The following is a 22,022-nucleotide window of genomic DNA, read 5'->3' on the forward strand; positions in this document are numbered from 1 at the left end:
AATACACATGGTTAGCAGATGTTATTGCGAGTGTAGCGAAATGGGCCTTTTGCATTGCACACATGTAGCCTGCATTTCTAGCTTGGTATGTCAGGGTGGGAAATGTGAATTGGCCCAAGTTGGAGGGTAATAATGCATTTAGGTTCTAGTTTATTGAGATGCGTGAATACACCACACCAAAATATAGATTTTATGACTGTTTTAAAACGAATTTCCTGCAATTCCAGGTAGTAATGATTTATGTTCACTACTTAGTCAATTGATTTGATGATTACGTCTATGAAAATAAATGAGATGATAGTTAACCTCTGTCTTTTTCTTTTATTCTGTAATGGGGTATATTGTAACCATGTGTTCAAGCTAATCAAATAAAAATTGATTTCGCGCTGACCTTTTAGATCCACGAAGGGCGCTCCAATCCTTTAAAATAACCCTCAACATCAGCTGCCTTACGGCTAATAGTCCTGCTCATCACTTATTAATACAAATAAACAGATTATCACTTCTCACAAAGGTGCTCGTTTAGTAAAGTTAGATCAACGCGGGAATCAATGTCTTGCAAAATCACAATGATTAATTAATAGCCTATTTTACTTAACAGAACCACATATAATAGCGTTGCATAGTAGGCCTGTTAGTGTTTCACCAAAAACACCCTCATTTCTATTGAGATTTTAGGATGGTTAACTGAAGCTGAATAGTGGGAAAATATATAATGTGTCCAAACTCAAAAGAGCCACTGGGCAGGATATATACGCTTTGATTTAAACTAAAATACAAGAAAGGCTAATAGTTAGTTAACACCACCTGCTGTAATTCGCTCACGAAACAGTCATTCAAGAAGATAGAAATTCATATTCCCATGAAACGGATTTGAGATCAATCAAACGATTGGCATGCAGATGCCGTTTCACCGGAAAAACCTGAAGAATTACGATTCACGATGGACAGGGATGACGGCCTATTTGTTTATTGAGTATGTCTAACTTGGTGTGTATTAACAATAGAAAAGTTCTTGAGACAATATGTGTGGGCCTAGTCAGACGTTGCTAATGGAGGATGCATTTTATGCGTATCCTATAACAGGGCTCACCATCCCTGCTTCTGGAGAGTTACCTTCCTGTAGGTTTCCATTCCAACCCTAATCTAGCGCACCTGATTCTAATAATTTGCTGGTTTATAAGATTAATCAGGTTATTTTATTTATTTTTATTTAACCTTTATTTAACTAGGCAAGTCAGTTATGCATTCACCCCGGCCAAACCATAACCAGGACGAGGCTGGGCCAATTGCGCGCCGCCCTATGAGACTCCCAATCATGGCCGGTTGTGAGAAAGCCTGGAATCGAACCAAGGTCTGTAATGACCCCTGTAGCACTGCGTCACTCGGGAGCACCAGGCTAGTTTCAACTGGGGTAACAGTGAATCCTTACAGCACGGTAGAGCACCAGGGTTGGAGAGCCCTGTAATGATAGGCTACATCTGTCGGTACAAACTTTGATTGGGGAAATGATGACGTCTTTACATATTTTTTTGGGGGGGCTCCCTCACCTAAAAAAAATAGCACTAGATATAAAGTGTTTTTTTCCCCCGAAGTTGCCACGTGCGTTCACTCATATCAGTGCATTTGTAAATACCAAACCATTACAAAACCTTATTATATCATATAAGCCTCACGTAGCAAATTAGAAATTACACATTTTGTTTACCAAATTCGACACTCATTGACCTCCTTACAAACATTTTCTTGGACAGATTTTGTGCGGAGTGAAACCTCTCGCTTCGCCTCTTCCTCTCTGCTTGAAAGCGCATTTGATTTAACCGACCTCGTAGGCAAATCATGAACGCGATTGGCCATTCATCGCCCTACACACTTGATTGACAGTATAGCCGACCAATGGTGAGCGGTTAAACTATCGCGGTGGTTGGAGGATTAGCGATGAGTCTTCTTTGGACAAAAGAGATATATATGCAGCCTTCGCATTGTTCTATGTGGTAACTTTGTTACTACTTTCGGCCAAGGAATGAGCTATGTAACAACATTTGCTGGATACTTTTGTTCCGTTTTGTAGCTCTGTTATAAAGGTACCGTCATCTTTCGGCACTGTTGGAGCACCGGCTGCTAGCCACCGCAAGCAATCCTAGGTAGGTTAGTATTAACTGTCAATTTACTGGGATTTAAATCGCGATTGTAACATGAATTTATGACAGACTCGTTCGATAGTTCGTTGTATAGGCAAATGATGCTGTCTGCACATATACATTTGTAACTGCATTTTGCCAATTCTGACTCTGGTTGCGTTATTGTAAAATTGGCAGAAAATAAATGCCAGAGCATAGCTACTTATTTTGACCAGAGACTACATATTGCAAGCATAGCAATCTAACGTTATCCAGTTGACACTGCTTGTCACTGGTGTGAAGGCGAGAATACACTTCCCCTTTTGTATTCTGACCAAAGTGCAGTCTCTTTTGCTTGCTGCCTTGTTTGCTTGTTACCAAACATCAGTTAGCAAATACTTGAATGTACAAGTTCAGATATTGTTTAAATCTTACAAACACTGCTTTTAAGACTTTGGTTATGAGTAGAATGGCAATAGCTACAAAATAAACAAGTCATATTCCAAATTGGTCTATTTTCTTTGTTTGATTAAACATGATATATTCATGTTCTGTTAAAATCTCCAACCCGGCACAGCCAGAAGAGGACTGGCCACCCCTCAGAGCCTGGTTCCTCTCTAGGTTATAATCTCCACCCCGACACAGCCAGAAGAGGACTGGCCACCCCTCAGAGCCTGGTTCCTCTCTAGGTTATAATCTCCACCCCGACACAGCCAGAAGAGGACTGGCCAACCCTCAGAGCCTGGTTCCTCTCTAGGTTTCTTCCTAAGTTCTGGCCTTTCTAGGGAGTTTTTCTTAGCCACCGTGCTTCTACATCTGCATTGTTTGGTGGTTTAGGCTGGGTTTCTGTACAGCACTTTGACATTGGCTAATGTAAAAAGGGCTTTATAAATCAAATTGATGTTCATTAAGCCTTGTCGTCCTACTTTTCTTTGAGTTCCTATAGTTTGACAGCCAGCCTATTGTCATCAGTTGACACTGACAGCCCACTCCTTAGCTAGCTAGGTGATGGCTTACTTATGTCGTTGTAGTTTGCACTAAACTCCTGTAACCCTTTTCTGCTGTCCTTTCTTGCCTGAAGCACATTGTTGACTTGGAAATGATGAATAGAGAACTCTTTATCTCTTTTGGAAGAAAGAGTATCAACACTGTTGATCATCTAAGTTTAGCCTACTGACTCGCACCTATTTACTGACACACCTTCTATTAACGGACGCTCATCTTCTATTTACTGACTCTCGCCTTCCTTCCTTCTATTTACTGACTCTGGCCTTTCTTACTTCTATTTACTGACTCTGGCCTTTCTTACTTCTATTTACTGACTCTGGCCTTCCTTCCTTCTATTTACTGACTCTGGCCTTTCTTACTTCTATTTACTGGCTCACCTTCTATTTACTGACTCACCTTCTATTTACTGACTCTCGCCTTCCTTCCTTCCTTCTATTTACTGACTCTTGCCTTCCTTCCTTCCTTCTATTTACTGACTCTTGCCTTCCTTCCTTCCTTCTATTTACTGACTCTCGCCTTCCTTCTATTTACTGACTCACCTTCTATTAACAGACGCTCACCTTCTATTTACTGGCTCACCTTCTATTTACTGACTCACCTTCTATTTACTGACTCACCTTCTATTAACAGACGCTCACCTTCTATTAACAGACGCTCACCTTCTATTAACAGACGCTCACCTTCTATTTACTGGCTCACCTTCTATTTACTGGCTCACCTTCTATTTACTGACTCTTGACTTCCTTACTTCCTTCTATTTACTGACTCTTGACTTACTTACTTCCTTCTATTTACTGACTCTTGCCTTACTTACTTCCTTCTATTTACTGACTCTTGCCTTACTTACTTCCTTCTATTTACTGACTCTTGCCTTACTTACTTCCTTCTATTTACTGACTCTTGCCTTACTTACTTCCTTCTATTTACTGACTCTCGCCTTACTTCCCTCCTTCCTTCCTTCCATTTACTGACTCAGTGAGAACTGTAAGAGAGGAGATCGGGGAGAGAAGAGTGACCAGTGGTGTGGGCAGAGATGGGAGAACCAGAGTCCCTTAAGTTTGTCTCTCTGGAGGAGGAGGTGGACTACTGGAAGGAACTGGCGACCAAGCACCAACAGAGGTACACACACACACACATACACACACACACACACACATACACACACACATACACACACACATACACACACACACACACACACACACACACACAGAGAAAGGAGCAGTCTGCCAGGCCCCAGCAGAGGTACCCACAGGTATCTGCTTAAACCGTAGTGTCCTCTCTTACTCCACGACCACCATCTTGACGCCTAACCTCTCCCAGGGCTGAGGAGGCACAGGAGGAGCTGCAGGAGTTCCAGCAGATGAGTCGTGACTACGAGGTGGAACTGGAGACTGAACTCAAGCAGTGTGAGACACAGAACCGAGAACTCGTCACACAGAACAACAGGCTACACATGGAACTGGAGAACTACAAGGTATGAAGGGAGAGCAGGTTATCGCTTGACCTGAGGGTGGAGTTATGGAGGGAGAGCAGGTTATCGCTTGACCAGAGGGTGGAGTTATGGAGGGAGAGCAGGTTATCGCTTGACCTGAGGGTAGAGTTATGGAGTAAGAGCAGGTTATCGCTTGACCTGAGGGTGGAGTTATGGAGGAAGAGCAGGTTATCGCTTGACCTGAGGGTGGAGTTATGGAGGGAGAGCAGGTTATCGCTTGACCTGAGGGTAGAGTTATGGAGTAAGAGCAGGTTATCGCTTGACCTGAGGGTGGAGTTATGGAGTAAGAGCAGGTTATCGCTTGACCTGAGGGTAGAGTTATGGAGGGAGAGCAGGTTATCGCTTGACCTGAGGGTGGAGTTATGGAGGGAGAGCAGGTTATCGCTTGACCTGAGGGTAGAGTTATGGAGGAAGAGCAGTTCCTTGAGATAAGGAGGGGCATTGTTATGAATCAAATCAAAGTTTATTTGTCACGTGCACTGAATACAACAGGTATTACAGTGAAATGCTTAGTTACAGGCTCTAACCAACAGTGCAAAAAAGGTATTAGGTGAACAATAGGTAAGTAAAGAAACAAAACAACAGTACAAAGACAGGCTATATACAGTAGCGAGGCTACATACAGACACCGGTTAGTCAGGCTGATTGAGGTAGTATGTAGATATGGTTAAAGTGACTATGCATATATGATGAACAGAGAGTAGCAGTAACGTAAAAGGGGTTGGTGGGTGGCGGGACACAATGCAGATAACCCGGTTAGCCAATGTGCGGGAGCACTGGTTGGTCGGCCCAATTGAGGTAGTATGTACATGAATGTATAGTTAAAGTGACTATGCATATATGATAAACAGAGTAGCAGCAGCGTAAAAAGAGGGATTGGGGAGGGGTACACAATGCAAATAGTCCGGGTAGCCATTTGATTACCTGTTCAGGAGTCTTATGGCTTGGGGGTAAAAACTGTTGAGAAGCCTTTTTGTCCTAGACTTGGACTCCGGTACCGCTTGCCATGCAGTAGTAGAGAGAACAGTCTATGACTGGGGTGGCTGGAGTCTGACAATTTTTAGGGCCTTCCTCTGACACCGCCTGGTGTAGAGGTCCTGGATGGCAGGCAGCTTAGCCCCAGTGATGTACTGGGCCATACGCACTACCCTCTGTTGCGCCTTGCAGTCAGAGGCCGAGCAATTGCCGTACCAGGCAGTGATGCAATCAGTCAGGATGCTCTCGATGTTGCAGCTGTAGAACCTTTTGAGGATCTCAGGACCCATGCCAAATCTAATTTAGTTTCCTGAGGGGGGATAGGCTTTGTCGTGCCCTCTTCACGACTGTCTTGGTGTGTTTGGACCATTCTAGTTTGTTGTTGATGTGGACACCAAGGAACTTGAAGCTCTCAACCTGCTCCACTACAGCCCCGTCGATGAGAATGGGGGCATGCTCGGTCCTCCTTTTCCTATAGTCCACAATAATCTCCTTAGTCTTGGTTACGTTGAGGGATAGGTTGTTATTCTGGCACCACCCGGCCAGGTCTCTGACTTCCTCCCTATAGGCTGTCTCGTTGTTGTCGGTGATCAGGCCTACCACTGTTGTGTCGTCTGCAAACCTAATGATGGTGTTGGAGTCATGCCTGGCCATGCAGTCATGGGTGAACAGGGAGTACAGGAGGGGACTGAGCATGCACCCCTGGGGAGCTCCAGTGTTGAGGATCAGTGTGGCAGATGTGTTGCTACCTACCCTCACCGCCTGGGGGCGGCCCGTCAGGAAGTCCAGGATCCAGTTGCAGAGGGAGGTGTTTAGTCCCAGTGTCCTTAGCTTAGTGATGAGTCAGCAGGAGGGTTTTGAATTCAATCTGGAATTAGATTGGGAGCCAGTACAGAGATTCCAGGATGGAGGTGATGTGATGGTGTTTCCTCACTCTCATCAGGATCCTGACAGAGCTGTTCTGGATGTACTGGAGCTCCTGGAGACTCCTGCCAGGGATCCTGGTGAAGACTGTGTTGTAGTAGTCCTGGAGACTCCTGCCAGGGATCCAGGTGAAGACTGTGTTGTAGTAGTCCTGGAGACCCCTGCCAGGGATCCTGGTGAAGACTGTGTTGTAGTAGTCCTGGAGACTCCTGCCAGGGATCCTGGTGAAGACTGTGTTGTAGTAGTCCTGGAGACTCCTGCCAGAGATCCTGGTGAAGACTGTGTTGTAGTAGTCCTGGAGACTCCTGCCAGGTATCCAGGTGAAGACTGTGTTGTAGTAGTCCTGGAGACCCCTGCCAGGGATCCTGGTGAAGACTGTGTTGTAGTAGTCCTGGAGACTCCTGCCAGGGATCCTGGTGAAGACTGTGTTGTAGTAGTCCTGGAGACTCCTGCCAGGGAACCAGGTGAAGGGTGTATTGTAGTAGTCCAGCCTTGAGGAGATAAAGGCATGGACCAGCTTCTCTGCATCAGACTGAGTGAGGGGGTGGGACTGAGTTTGGTCAATGTTCTTGAGGTGATAGATTGACGTTCTACACTTTTGTTTGATGCGGCTGTCAAAGGTCAGGGAGGAATGGAGCTATACACCCAGACTGGAACCTGAGGGGGGACAGAGGGATGTTCTGTCCTGTAATGGTGAGGTGTGTTATTGGTGCCTGCTGGACCTGGTGTTGGCTGCCAACTAGTAGGGCTTCTGTTTTGCTGCTGTTCAGTTGAAGGACGTTTTGCTGCATCCATGCCCTCCTCTCGTCAAGGCAGGTGTTCAGACGAGCACATGCATCAGAGGGACTTGGGGGCAGTTGACGCCTACAGCTGGGTGTCAACAGCATAGCAGTGGAAGGAGATTCCACACAACCCAAGGGGGAGCATGTACTGGATGGGTCCAAGAACAGATCCATGTGGGACACCGCAGGTGATGTGGTGGGTCTGGGACCTGGACCCACCTAGCGACATGTACTCAGTCCTGTCTGAGAGGTAGGAGTGGAACCAGCTCAGAGCTGGTCCAGACAGTCCAATGGTGTCCCGGAGGCATTTCAGGAGGGCGGGGTGGTCGACCGTGTCAAGAGCTGCACGCAAGTCCAGGAGGATCCGGAGACTGGGAGCTGGCATCAGCCGCCATCAGCAGGTCGTTGGTGAGTCTGAGTAGGGCCGTTTTTCAGTGCTGTGGGCTGGCTGGAAACGGGACTGGAACTTCTCAAATGGGTGGTTCTGACTGAGATGGCCTTGAAGCTGTACATCAACCACTTTTTTTCCAACACCTTAGAAAGGGGAAGTTGGATATTGGCCTGTAATTGGCCAGCACTTCTGGATCCAGGGCGGGCTTCAGAAGGGGGCTGTTGACCTTGTTCTTAAAAGGATGGTGAGGCCCAAGTTTCTAAGACTCTCCAGGATGCAGCCAATGGATTTAGTTTTTTTCAGTTCTGGATGTGACGACCCTCCCCCTCTGTCTGCTGAATTCTTTCTCTTTGCTCTTGTTATCCTTAATAGGATGTTGGTGGGCGGAGCTGGGAGGGTCATCAGTGAAATGGGACACATCTGGGCCCGGGTGTGTCCCGGGGATAAATACACCTTTCTCCCCATACATCGAGGAGACTTCTCTCCACGCAGACACACTGTTATGTTTTGGTTGTGGCATTTTGTGGTTAGTTTGTTTTTGGCACCTCTCAACACCCATCATTATCACCATCTATGCAGGCAACCACTCACTTACACCACTAACTGACTACACACTCCATTGTTAACTGTATATAGTTCACTCTATTATTTCCACGTTGTTTCCCTATTTGTTATGGGCTAGGAGCCGGTTCGTGACATAGAGTTTAACAGGGAGCTGAGTGAGCGAATGTGATGTCCTGTATTTTTATGGGGGCGTGGAGGGTCAAGCACACTGGTCAGGGATTGGTTGTAGAACTCCACAATTTTGTCCACTGACAGGCTAGCTGGGTCAACATTTTTTTTCTAGTTCTGGCAACGTATGCTTGGACTTGGTTAGAGGGGAAAGGAATGTCAAGTCCAGTGAGACAACCTTGTGGTCAGGCACACCGAGATCATAGACCTGCGTGTTGTTGATGGGGTCACTGAGGACCAGGTCAAGTGTGTGCCCACGGGGGGGGGGGGCGCATCAACAAGTTGACCTGTCAACTTCAGGTCAAGACTGTCCATCAAGCTCAGCAGCAGAGTGACACGAGGGAGAGTCAACGTGGATATTGAGTTTGGCTGTTACGGGCAAGACATTCCAAAGAGCACAGTTCAGGCAGGAAGGGACCGTTTTCAATGTTCGACAACGTTTTGCTACTGAACGTGGCCCGGGTCTGTCTGATGCAATGCCTGCAGTCCCAGTTGTATTTGAATAGGTATTTTCCTATCAGCCAGCTGACAGTTTGGGCCAGTGTTTATGAGCCTGCTATCTCTGAGGATGATAGGGAGGCTGCTAGTCTAGAGAGCTCTCCATGGGACAGGTGTGTGTGTGTGTGTTTGTATGTGTGTGTTTATATGTATGTGTGTGTATGTGTGTGTGTGTGTGTTTATATGTATGTGTGTGTGTGTGTGTGTGTGTGATTATATTCATCACAAGAGGTGTGCACTCCAGACCTCCCGAGGCAGAGAAGAGATTCAGCAGTTTTATAACTCATTTCATGTAATTTTGCCACGAGGCAGAGAACAATCAGCAGTTTACCGCTAATTTCTTGCTATCGTACACATTTTGCCGTTGGGTGGAGAGAAATGTTTGCTGTTTTTAATATGATATCTGAGTGAGACTGACTAGCAAAATCAATGGGGGCCCCCGGTCAGTAATTAGACCTTGATTACTACACGTTTAGATAGCTGGTTGCTAGACTAACTTACAATACAAAAATAAATACATGTAGCTGACAGGCTAATTGAGGGACTGTCGGTTGGTAGGTTTCCATCCAATGGATGACAGTCTGTCAGTATTTTTAATTATTTTATTACTGAAACTTCCTCTTTCCATCACAGCTGTCAGGATTTTTTAGATATTCTTTTCTTCGTTATGACTATTTGCATAGCTGTGGATGGAAATGGGGGGATACCTAGTCAGTTGTACAACTGAATACATTCAACTGAAATGTGTCTTCCTCATGTAACCCTCTGAATCAGAGGTACGGGGGCGTTAGTGCATGCCTGGCTGTGCTTGAGGTGACGTCACTTTGGAACCGCTGACGATGTCTGACTCTCACTTCCTGATGGATGTACTTCCTGTGACACGCTGCCAGCGGTTGAGTCAGACAGGAAGTTACAAAAGCTATAGCATCCTGTCTATATCTCTTACCAAACCTAGGCTGTGTGTGAAAAAGGTACTAGCTGTCAAAATTCTTGTTTCCTCTCAGAGCTCATTAGAGGAGGGAGGGACATTGTATCCCCTCCTCCAATGAGCTTTGAGAGAAATTGAGGAAGCAAAGATTAGACTCTGCAGGCCCATTAGACTGACATGGCTACTGGATAACGTGAGTATTTGCATGCAGAGATAATTGAGATGGTGCAGAAATTTAAGTGAGCTCGTCTTGTCATCTGGTCATTTCCCTAACAGACTGTCAGGTCAGGCTGAACTGCTGGCTGGTATCTGTCTTTGCTGGGAACACTTGACTGTATATTTCATATACCCTGTGTATCTGAAGAGATATTCTGGGTTGTCTTGATGAATATGGCCTAACTATCACCCTGTGGTTGTTGTAGTACACTACCATCACCCTGTGGTGAACAACACAGGAGTCGACTTAAGTCTTATAAAGATACTATTTATGCGTCTGATTTCCCCATATAGTGTACTGCTATAGAACAGGGCCCATACTCCTAGGTTCTGCATTTGAAACGCATAGATTAGCCTCGAACAAACACCTGATTCGACTCATTGAGGGCTTGGTGATTAGTTGATAAGTTGGGAGGAGTTGAGAAACACTGTTGGGGGTACTGGAGGAGTTGGGGGTACTGGAGGAGTTGGGGGTACTGGAGGAGTTGGGGGTACTGGAGGAGTTGGGGGTACTGGAGGAGTTGAGAAACACAACAGTGTACTACTGTTGACCACTTCTACCCCGTACCCCCTCCAGGAGAAGTATGAAAGGCAGCACTCGGAGGTGTACCGTCAGATCTCTACTCTGGAAGAAGACCTGGCTGAGACCACGGCCATCAGAGACCAGCTCCATAAATACATCAGAGAGCTGGAGCAGGCTAACGATGACCTGGAGAGATCCAAGAGGTGAGAGGGAGGTGGATGTAACTGGAGCAGGCTAACGATGACCTGGAGAGATCCAAGAGGTGAGAGGGAGAGGGGGGGATGTTACTGGAGCAGGCTAACGATGACCTGGAGAGATCCAAGAGGTGAGAGGGAGGTGGATGTAACTGGAGCAGGCGAACGATGACCTGGAGAGATCCAAGAGGTGAGAGGTAGGGGGGTGTAACTGGAGCAGGCGAACGATGACCTGGAGAGATCCAAGAGGTGAGAGGGAGGGGGGTGTAACTGGAGCAGGCGAATGATGACCTGGAGAGATCCAAGAGGTGAGAGGGAGGGGGGTGTTACTGGAGCAGGCTAATGATGACCTGGAGAGATCCAAGAGGTGAGAGGGAGGGGGGTGTAACTGGAGCAGGCTAACGATGACCTGGAGAGATCCAAGAGGTGAGAGGGAGGGGGGTGTTACTGGAGCAGGCTAACGATGACCTGGAGAGATCCAAGAGGTGGGAGAGAGGGGGGGGGGGTTTAACTGGAGCAGGCTAACGATGACCTGAAGAGATCCAAGAGGTGGGAGAGAGGGGGGGGGGTTTAACTGGAGCAGGCTAACGAAGACCTGGAGAGATCCAAGAGGTGGGAGAGAGGGGGGGGGGTTTAACTGGAGCAGGCTAACGAAGACCTGGAGAGATCCAAGAGGAGGGAGAGAGGGGGGGGGGGGTTTAACTGGAGCAGGCTAACGAAGACCTGGAGAGATCCAAGAGGTGGGAGAGAGGGGGGGGGGGGGGTTTAACTGGAGCAGGCTAACGAAGACCTGGAGAGATCCAAGAGGTGGGAGAGAGGGGGGGGGGTTTAACTGGAGCAGGCTAACGAAGACCTGGAGAGATCCAAGAGGTGGGAGAGAGGGGGGGGGGTTTAACTGGAGCAGGCTAACGATGACCTGGAGAGATCCAAGAGGTGGGAGAGAGGGGGGGGGGGTTTAACTGGAGCAGGCTAACGATGACCTGGAGAGATCCAAGAGGTGGGAGAGAGGGGGGGGGGTTTAACTGGAGCAGGCTAACGATGACCTGGAGAGATCCAAGAGGTGGGAGAGAGGGGGGGGGGTTTAACTGGAGCAGGCTAACGATGACCTGGAGAGACCCCTATATCATAAGCACCTCTTTTTTTCCTCTCTGTACTCCCTGGACCATCTCACTGGCAGGATTTGTACATGTAGAATAGAGAATGGTTCTTAATGATGTACACTAACTCTACCTATTCATCTTTTCCTCCTCTCTGTCACCCCTCCATCAGGGCTACCATCATGTCTCTGGAGGACTTTGAACAAAGGATGAACCATGTGATAGAGAGGAATGCCTTCCTGGAAAGTGAGCTGGACGAGAAGGAGAACCTACTGGAGTCAGTTCAGAGACTGAAGGATGAAGCCAGAGGTGTGTCTAGGATTAGGATCCCCATTTAGCTAACGCCGTCATGTTAGCTAATTTTCCTGGGGTCCAACACCAATTAATAAGACATTACAACTACAAATGAAGACTTTACAAACATTTAACAAGTAGACAATACAGACAATTAAAATACCTGACAGGAAACACATTTAACAGTCAGTTGATGCTTTCTATTTCCTGTCCAGTCACATGGTCTTTACTTTTTGCCTGAGAAATCTGGATTGGTAAAGCGTTCCATTCAGCTCTGGCTCTATATACAACTGTAGGTGTAAGGCGGTGTGGGTCTTGTGCTGCAGGCTGAGGCATCAGGCTGGGACAGTGTTCATGTGTCTCTGTGTTATGAATTAATGGTCCTGTTCTGGTTAACTGGCGGTCCGGTTAACTGGCGGTCCGGTTAACTGTTGGCCTGGTTAACTGGCGGTTCTGTTGGTCTGGTTAACTGTTGGTCTAGTTAACTGGCGGTCCCGTTGGCCTGGTTAACTGTTGGCCTGGTTAACTGGCGGTCCTGTTGGTCTGGTTAACTGTTGGCCTGGTTAACTGGCGGACATGTTGGTCTGGTTAACTGGCGGTCCTGTTGGTCTGGTTAACTGTTGGTCTGGTTAACTGGCGGTCCTGTTGGCCTGGTTAACTGGCGGTCCTGTTGGCCTGGTTAACTGGCGGTTCTGTTGGCCTGGTTAACTGGCGGTTCTGTTGGCCTGGTTAACTGGCGGTCCTGTTGGTCTGGTTAACTGGCGGTCCTGTTGGTCTGGTTAACTGGCGGTCCTGTTGGTCTGGTTAACTGGCGGTTCTGTTGGTCTGGTTAACTGTTGGTCTGGTTAACTGGCGGTCCTGTTGGTCTGGTTAACTGGCGGTCCCGTTGGTCTGGTTAACTGGCGGTCCCGTTGGTCTGGTTAACTGGCGGTCCCGTTGGTCTGGTTAACTGGCGGTCCCGTTGGTCTGGTTAACTGGCGGTCCCGTTGGCCTGGTTAACTGGCGGTCCCGTTGGCCTGGTTAACTGGCGGTCCCGTTGGCCTGGTTAACTGGCGGTCCCGTTGGCCTGGTTAACTGGCGGTCCCGTTGGCCTGGTTAACTGGCGGTCCCGTTGGCCTGGTTAACTGGCGGTCCCGTTGGCCTGGTTAACTGGCGGTCCCGTTGGCCTGGTTAACTGGCGGTCCCGTTGGTCTGGTTAACTGGCGGTCCCGTTGGTCTGTTTAACTGGCGGTCCCGTTGGTCTGTTTAACTGGCGGTCCCGTTGGTCTGGTTAACTGGCGGTCCCGTTGGTCTGGTTAACTGGTGGTTCTGTGTGTGTGATTAATTAGAAATAATAATGTTCCAAGCCGGAGGTTCCTCTCCACAGGCGCAGGGGGCTGAACCAGGGATGGAATGATCCCTCAGAGCTGTGCTAGCTATGACATCATCAGTCACTCTTAAAGGGACAGGCTTTCTTACTGTCTCTCTATGTGTGTCTTAGATCTAAGACAGGAGTTGGCTGTCCAACAGAAGCAGGAAAGACGACCTTCCTTCACTGTCACCAAAGACTCTTCCTCAGACAAGACGGAGGAAAAAACATCCCTCCATACCTCCCATTCATCCACACGACCGCCCTCATCCCTCCATACCGCCCCTCCTGCTCTCCCTCCATCCCTCCTCTCCACGCCCTCCAGACCCCCCCACCCCTCAGCAAGCCCCTTCACCACCCCCCCACCCTCTTACAGCAGAGGTGAGTGCACCCGTGTTTGTGTTCATGTGTAAAATGTATCTACTCATTAAATTCCTGGATCACACCAGGAGATGTAAAGCTCTTTTATTATTGTGTGTGTGTTCAGGCGATGGCCTATCAGGTGCTCCTCTCACCACGTCGACACGTATCTCAGCTCTCAACATCGTAGGAGAACTGCTGAGGAAAGTCGGGGTAAGATGATGTTCATTAAAGGTCTGCGATGATTGTCTTCTAATACGCATACACACACTACCCACCTATACACACACTATACACTACACACCTACACACACACTACACACCTACCCACCACCCAACTACCCACCTATACACACACTACCCACCTATACACACACTACACACCTACCCACCTCCCAACTACACACCTACACACCTACCCACCTACACACTACCCACCTACACACTACCCACCTACACACTACACAACTACACAACTACCCACTACCCACCTACACACTACACAACTACCCACCTACACACTACACAACTACCCACCTACACACTACACAACTACCCACCTACACACTACCCACCTACACACTACACAACTACACACTACACAACTACACACTACACAACTACCCACCTACACACTACACACTACACAACTACCCACCTACACACTACCCAACTACCCACCTACACACTACACAACTACCCACCTACACACTACACAACTACACACTACCCACCTACACACTACACACTACACAACTACACACCTACACACTACACACTACACAACTACACACCTACACACTACACACCTACACACTACCCACCTACACAACTACACACTACCCACCTACACACTACACACTACACAACTACACACCTACACACTACCCACCTACACACTACACAACTACCCACCTACACACTACACACTACACAACTACACACCTACACACTACCCACCTACACACTACACAACTACACACCTACACACTACCCACCTACACAACTACACACCTACACACTACACAACTACACACCTACACACTACCCACCTACACACTACACACTACACAACTACACACTACCCACCTACACACTACACACTACCCACCTACACACCTACACACTACCCACCTACACACTACACAACTACCCACCTACACCTACACACTACACAACTACCCACCTACACACTACACACTACACAACAACTCCACTAGGGGTTCCCAACCTCCATATGGGTCATCAACATTTGGTGGGGGGGGCGCGGGACCATCCTTTATTTGAGGGGTAATTATTATTATAATTTTATTTTTACAATTTGCAGTTTATACAGATCTAAAATTATGCATAAATCCGCAATGCTTTAGGCTAGCAACAAGCAGTAAAATGCTTTAGGCTAGCAGCAAGCAGTTAAATGCTTTGGGCTAGCAGCAAGCAGTTAAATGCTTTGGGCTAGCAACAGGCAGTAAAATGCTTTGGGCTAGCAGCAAGCAGTAAAATGCTTTGGGCTAGCAGCAAGCAGTAAAATGCTTTGGGCTAGCAGCAAGCAGTAAAATGCTTTGGGCTAGCAGCAGGCAGTAAAATGCTTTGGGCTAGCAGCAGGCAGTAAAATGCTTTGGGCTAGCAGCAGGCAGTAAAATGCTTTGGGCTAGCAACAGGCAGTGAAATGCTTTAGGCTAGCAACAAGCAGTGAAATGCTTTAGGCTAGCAACAGGCAGTGAAATGCTTTAGGCTAGCAACAGGCAGTGAAATGCTTTAGGCTAGCAACAAGCAGTAAAATGCTTTAGGCTAGCAACAAGCAGTGAAATGCTTTAGGCTAGCAACAAGCAGTAAAATGCTTTAGGCTAGCAACAGGCAGTGACATGCTTTAGGCTAGCAACAGGCAGTGACATGCTTTAGGCTAGCAACAGGCAGTGACATGCTTTAGGTTAGCAACAGGCAGTGAAATGGCAGAAGAAGACGTGGCCCTGATGTACATGGGTGTATATATTGGTTTGTCGCTATGACATTCAGAAGCTGAGCTATGACCTTCTAAAGTGGAGGAGTCAGAGAAATTGGACTTTGGTTGGGAAAGTCATCTGATACAATGTGACTGTCGCTATCAATTGATCGAATCACTTTCTGTAAAAGAGTATGCGTAATTAAATTGAGGGTTAATATAAATAATTCTAATAAAACATAATTGGTAGTGGAATAACATTTGGGGCAATCAGGTCTAGACTTTTATTTTCTAAATCTATTATCATTAAATAGCCTCCCTAAGTTTTGTTAAACTACGTAGAATGACTTGAAATGAGCTTCAAAACAACAAAATGTTCAAATTAAACCAAAATCAAGCTGGTGTTTATTGAATAGCCTATATTCAAGTGACATTAAAAAAGGGGGACTTGGGGGGAAAGGTTGAGAACCCCTGCACTAATACCTCCCTCATACAGATAGGGCAGGGGTTCTGTCTGTGATTTAACATCTGTTTCCTGTAAGTCGTACAGCTGTAACAGGAAGTCTGCTGACTGTTCTGTTCTCTCCATCTTCCTCTTTGACCACAACACTGTTCTGTCTTCCCCACTGATCACGATATCACAAACACATAACATAACTGTGTGTCTGCGGCCTGTGCCTGCATCCATCCATCCATACCTGTGTTTTCAGAACCTGGAGTCTAAACTCGCGTCCTGTAGGGAGTTTGTCTATGAACAGTCTCCTGGTTGCAGTACCCTCTCTGGGGGACAGGGGGAGCCACCCATTCAGAGAGGCACTTCTTCTGACACACCATCCACCTCCAACGGACTCTACGAGAAAGGGTGAGGGGATCAACTATAACTATCTCTACGACTAGCTCAATAATGACTGCATCTCAAATGGCACCCTAATCCCTATAGGCCCTGGTTAATAGTAGTGCACTCGAGAATAGGGTGCCATTTGTTACTTAACCAATGACTTGACCATTTCATAGCCTATCTACAATTGAATCAAGTAATGTAAACAGACATTTACTCCGTCAGGGATCTACATTCTGATATGTTTAGTTTGTAACAGACATTTACTCCGTCAGGGATCTACATTCTGATCTATTTCGTTTGTAACAGACATTTACTCTGTCAGGGATCTACATTCTGATCTGTTTAGTTTGTAACAGACATATACTCTGTCGGGGATCTACATTCTGATCTGTTTAGTGTGTCGGGGATCTACATTCTGTTTAGTGTGTATTACATTAAACTGGAACCTGACAGCCCGGCACACGACGGCCCATCAGAGAATGAAATGGACACTGAAGACCAATACATTAAAAAAAAATATTCCATTAGTCGTAATGTCGTAGCCTACAACCTAATGAACAAATATAAAGCTGATTAGGTAGGCTACATGATATTAATGAACAATGATGATCCTTATCCTAACAGAAGTCAAACCCAAGAACCTACAACAAGGCCTATTGGGGAAGGACAGTCTGAAAATAGCCCGAGTTGAAGTCAAACATTCTGTTAGTCATAGTGTGCTGTTAAAGTAATTTGTTTCTGTTGTGTGTTACAGAATGGTGAAGATGTTAGACTTCGGACCAGGACCCAAAATGATTCTGTGAACCCCCACTGCCCCCCCACCCTAGCCCCACACCTCATCAACCCCTCGCTACATATCTATCAGGGTCGTATTCACTAGACACCGAAGGGTGGTAATATGTCCCTGCCCAGCACAGTCTCCCGAGGTCACCAGGCTTGTATCCCAGCTTTCAGCTTTCAATGGGGTTTAATGTGCTCGCGTACAGCTCTCACTCTGGAATGGAATGGAGCAGATCACTGGACATCACGGAAATGAGTCTAGAGTTCTAGAACTGTTCTAGAATGTCATTGAGACAGAACCTCACCCTCTAATGCAATGGAACGTCATGGAACGTCAGTGTTGATATCAACTTTTCTAGAGCGCCGTTGAGGAGCTTTGATGACGTCACGGATCAACGGTACTCCTTCCTCTGCGCTTTACCCAGGATGCTTGGCCCTGGGGGTCTCTTATCGAGCACTGAGCGAGGCTTCTAGGAGCGGGGCTTATGGCTCTGGCACTTCCTGTTGGGACTAACCTGTAGCGGACCCATTTCTGGTCAAAAGTAGTGCACTATCTAGGGAACAGGGTGCGACCTGGGTCTATAGGTCTCTGGTCAAAAGTAGTGCACTATGTAGGGAATAGGGTGCCATTTGAGACGTAACCACAGTGTCTCGCTACAGGACGGCACGTGTTTTGTTGTTACATTTGATGTGTTCTGTTTTTGTTCCTTTTTGTTGTTTTATGGAGGAAGAAGTCTTACTGGAATGAATGTTTATCCACACAATAATAATGATTATATTTAAAAATATATTTTACTTCACTTGAATACACCCCCTTGTTTTGTCTACCAATGTTTGAATAATAATACTGTGAACAGTGACACCTACTGGTTAAGGACAGGAAGTGGAAGGAGTGTTAAGAGGGTCAGGAGTAGGGTTGCTAAATTCAGGTAACTTTCCCCCAAAAATACCCTGTTTTTACAGAAATCCTGGTTGGAAGATTCCCAGAATCAGGGTGTAGTAAGCAGGGAATCTGGAATCCTTCAGCCAGGATTTCTGGGAAAAAGAGGACATCTTGGGACTAGTCAGGAGGCAGAAGGAAAGTTGGTGTAGAAGGTTTGGTAAGGAATAGATATACTTTGCACTTTTTTACTGCAGGTCCAGGATCAGATGTGGTCCCTGTAATGGCTAATGTTGGGGATTGGGGTTAGGGTAATCTGATCCTAGATCTGTGGGTGATTGGTTAGGTTGAGGAATGTGTTCGGCATAGAGAGGGCTTCTGTGACAGCATGGGCAGTGCCATTGAGGGATTTTTCAATTTTAAAGTAGTCAATTTCTTCTTCAACGGTAAAGCAAAGGTTGGTAAATTACTGCCCCCTGGAGGGTGTTGTCTGAACAGGTATAAAGACAAGGATGGTGATTTACTGCCCCCTGGAGGGTGTTGTCTGAATGGGTGTAAAGCCAAGGTTGGTGATTTACTGGCACCTGCAGTTATGTAATGTTAGTATAGTATAATTCATTGGCTTATCAGTCCTACTGACCTGGATGGAATTATGTAATCCTTTCCTAACTCATAGCAAGTCCCAGCCACTTGTCTACTTCAAAATGGTGAAAGTCCTCTGGCTCGCTCTGCCCATGCTTAAACCGGCTTTGTGGAACAAGAGCCGTCTATCCTAGTCTATGGTGTTGAGGGTGCTACTGATGGTGGCACGTCAGCCTGGTAAAAACCTGACTGAACGCTAGTCTGCGCTCACCTTTAGAGCTTCAACATGGCTAGGCTGATGGAGCTTCAACATGCCTAGGCTGATAGAGATCTTCAACGTGGCTAGGCTGATATTATAACAGAGTTAGATTACCAAAGTTAATGATGCCTTCTCGAACTATAATGTGTTTATAGCAATACAGTAGGATTTTCTTACTAGTAGAAGTCTTGAATGAATGAACAATCCATGAGTAATCCACGTGGCGATTGAAGCCGTATTTTATAGTTGTACGTGGACATGTTGATATTTGGATATAAACTCAGAGAGCCACGTATGTTGCACAGAGGGGAGACGAGATGTATTTTTGTTATGCAACGGCCTTACCTGTGAAGGACTAGGGCTGCAAAATTCCGCTAACTTTCTCAAAGTTCCCACATTTTCCATAAATCAGGGTTAGAAGATTCACAGAATCAAGCAGGAATAAACAAATAATACAACATTCCAACCAGGAATTCTGGAAATCCTTTTTTTTTTTTTTTTAGTTACCAGAATTGAATTTTTCAACCCAATGAATGTCACTGTGGTTTGGAATCTCAGGGTTTTTAACCCATTCAAGATGACAAGTGTTTAACATATTGTATATTGCAGGCGCAAGTGTAACAGAGGTTATTTGGCTAGGATAAACCAGTGGTTCACAACCTGTACAGAACACCACCATGTAATGTACCCCACCATGTAATGTACTCCATGCTCTGCCCTATAACCCCCTCTTGAGTCTTTGACCAGTAAGCCTGTGATCTCATGAGTCTTTGACCAGTAAGCCTGTGGTCTCATGAGTCTTTTCAAGTAGTCCCTGTGGATGGGCCAATTACCCCCAAGGGTAAACTACTGGGGTTACAATCCCTGCATGGTGAATAACCTTGCCTGAGATCTGAAGACTCGCGTTAGCTCCCTAGGGTAATGCCTTGGCTTTAACTCAGTGGGCTAACACAGTCTCTAAAGGCACTCAATGGCCTGGGTATGTGGGTTTGAATACCTGGTTGATCATTCTCACCCCTATGTATTGGTTGGTTCATTCTGTGATGACAGGCTTGTGTCTTAAATACCAACCCATTCCCTATATAGGGCCCTTCTTTTTCCCCCAGTTAAAAGTAAGGGCAGACTACTCAGTCGTAGGAGCCAGTCAAAAGTAGGGTACTATACATTTATGGATGCACTCAAATACTGTCATACGTATGTTGATGAACAGCACGTAGTCGTTTATACCCTGTTGGGTGAAGCTTTGTGCCTTACTCTGAGACCACAGTGTGGTCTGACCTGATTAAAGATGTCTCTCTGTGTAGCTGGGACCTCAGTGTGGTCTGACCTTATTAAAGAGGTCTCTCTGTGTAGCTGGGACCTCAGTGTGGCCTGACCTTATTAAAGAGGTCTCTCTGTGTAGCTGGGACCTCAGTGTGGTCTGACCTTATTAAAGAGGTCTCTCTGTGTAGCTGGGACCTCAGTGTGGTCTGACCTTATTAAAGATGTCTCTCTGTGTAGCTGGGACCAGTGTGGTCTGACCTTATTAAAGATGTCTCTCTGTGTAGCTGGGACCTCAGTGTGGTCTGACCTTATTAAATAGGTCTCTTTCTACTGCTCAGGTACCGGTAATACACCTCAGCCCATTCAGTTCTAGCCAATGATATAGCTTCATAGACTTAATGCCAAACAAACTAATATTTAGCCCCAACTACCCTCCTAGGTCCTCGTGCAAATGTAGTAGATCTGAAACGGTTGGATAGATGGGAGTAGCAACGCAATATGGTAAATAACACCTCCACCTTGTCCTCTGATTAGGCTAGGTGAAGTATTCACCATGTTTATACCTATCCAATCCTTACAGATTTACCTACTGCCCAGAGCTAGGTGCTTCTTTAAAAATAAACAGGGTTTATTTATTATTAAGAATATTATTAGTTGGCTGTTCAGTTCAGTACTTTTGTCATCCAGGAGTATAAAAAGTTACCAATTCTGTTTCAATTTAGGAAGTAAACTGAAATACACTTTTAAATTGAGACATTTGTAATTGGAAGGTCAGTTTACTTCCAGGATTGACTGAATTGAAATGGAACTGAGCCCAACCCTGAAAGGAACCTGGTTCTGTGATGAAGGGGGAAGTGTTTTATGTTACAAAATACATGTAAGGGTTGATTCACTTGCTTTGGGTTCTTACTTTTTCCCTGAATGGTACTAATAATAATATAGGATGTAATAAAATATAAATGTTCTGTGTGTTTAAAATGGGAGTGGATGCTGTCTACGTGTTACTGTTACTGCTTGTTGCTCAGGGGGTAGAATGTATGAAGCAATATCATTTAAAAAAACATTTCTAGCTTTAAAAACCTCCCTGTATGGATGGGGTGTGTCTTGTTTCTCTGAATCAGGAAGTCACAGAGATGGACACCCAATGAGATGTCATGTTGTTGCTTTGTGTAGCCACTCACAAGCTTCTGTACTAAAATATACACATTTAGCTTTTCCATGAAATCTGTTTTTCATCCTGGGATGCCTCTTCCTGTATCTAATAAGTCATGTTTGGTTAAATGTGTCTCTGACCCAACTGTCCTCAATAAAACTGACTTGGTGAAAGAGATGTCTGTTGCTGTTGAACAAAATCCACAGACAAGAACACACGATTGTGGTGATTGAAAATAGTTTATAGCATTTAAAATATATATTTAGGTGTTTTCACAAACAATTCAGCCTAATAACCCTTGACACTAAGTTGTACAGAAAGCCATGTAGACTATTGTAGCCTGGGCACCAGTCTGTCTGTGTCCTGTAGACTATTGTAGCCTGGGCACCAGTCTGTCTGTGTCCTGTAGACTATTGTAGCCTGGGCACCAGTCTGTC

General features: G+C 46.1%; 1 protein-coding gene across 2 annotated transcripts; it reads left to right on the forward strand.

The window, feature by feature from the left end:
- The first annotated feature begins 1,908 nt into the window (after window positions 1-1,908).
- On the forward strand, window positions 1,909-21,758 carry nde1 (nudE neurodevelopment protein 1). 2 transcript variants are annotated; one of them, XM_055897297.1, is made up of 9 exons: window positions 1,909-2,148; window positions 4,105-4,247; window positions 4,452-4,605; window positions 10,647-10,795; window positions 12,056-12,192; window positions 13,658-13,906; window positions 14,013-14,098; window positions 16,538-16,689; window positions 17,423-21,758. In XM_055897297.1, the coding sequence occupies exons 2-9, from the start codon at window positions 4,162-4,164 to the stop codon at window positions 17,469-17,471; spliced, it is 1,062 nt and encodes a 353-aa protein (XP_055753272.1). In that variant the 5' UTR covers window positions 1,909-2,148; window positions 4,105-4,161; the 3' UTR covers window positions 17,472-21,758. The 2 variants fall into 2 exon arrangements, with proteins under 2 accessions (XP_055753272.1, XP_055753264.1); XM_055897289.1 differs by having other exon boundaries at window positions 1,909-2,144.
- Window positions 21,759-22,022: the final 264 nt, after the last annotated feature.

Source organism: Salvelinus fontinalis, chromosome 2 (genome assembly GCF_029448725.1).
Source record: "Salvelinus fontinalis isolate EN_2023a chromosome 2, ASM2944872v1, whole genome shotgun sequence".
NCBI lineage: Eukaryota > Metazoa > Chordata > Actinopteri > Salmoniformes > Salmonidae > Salvelinus > Salvelinus fontinalis.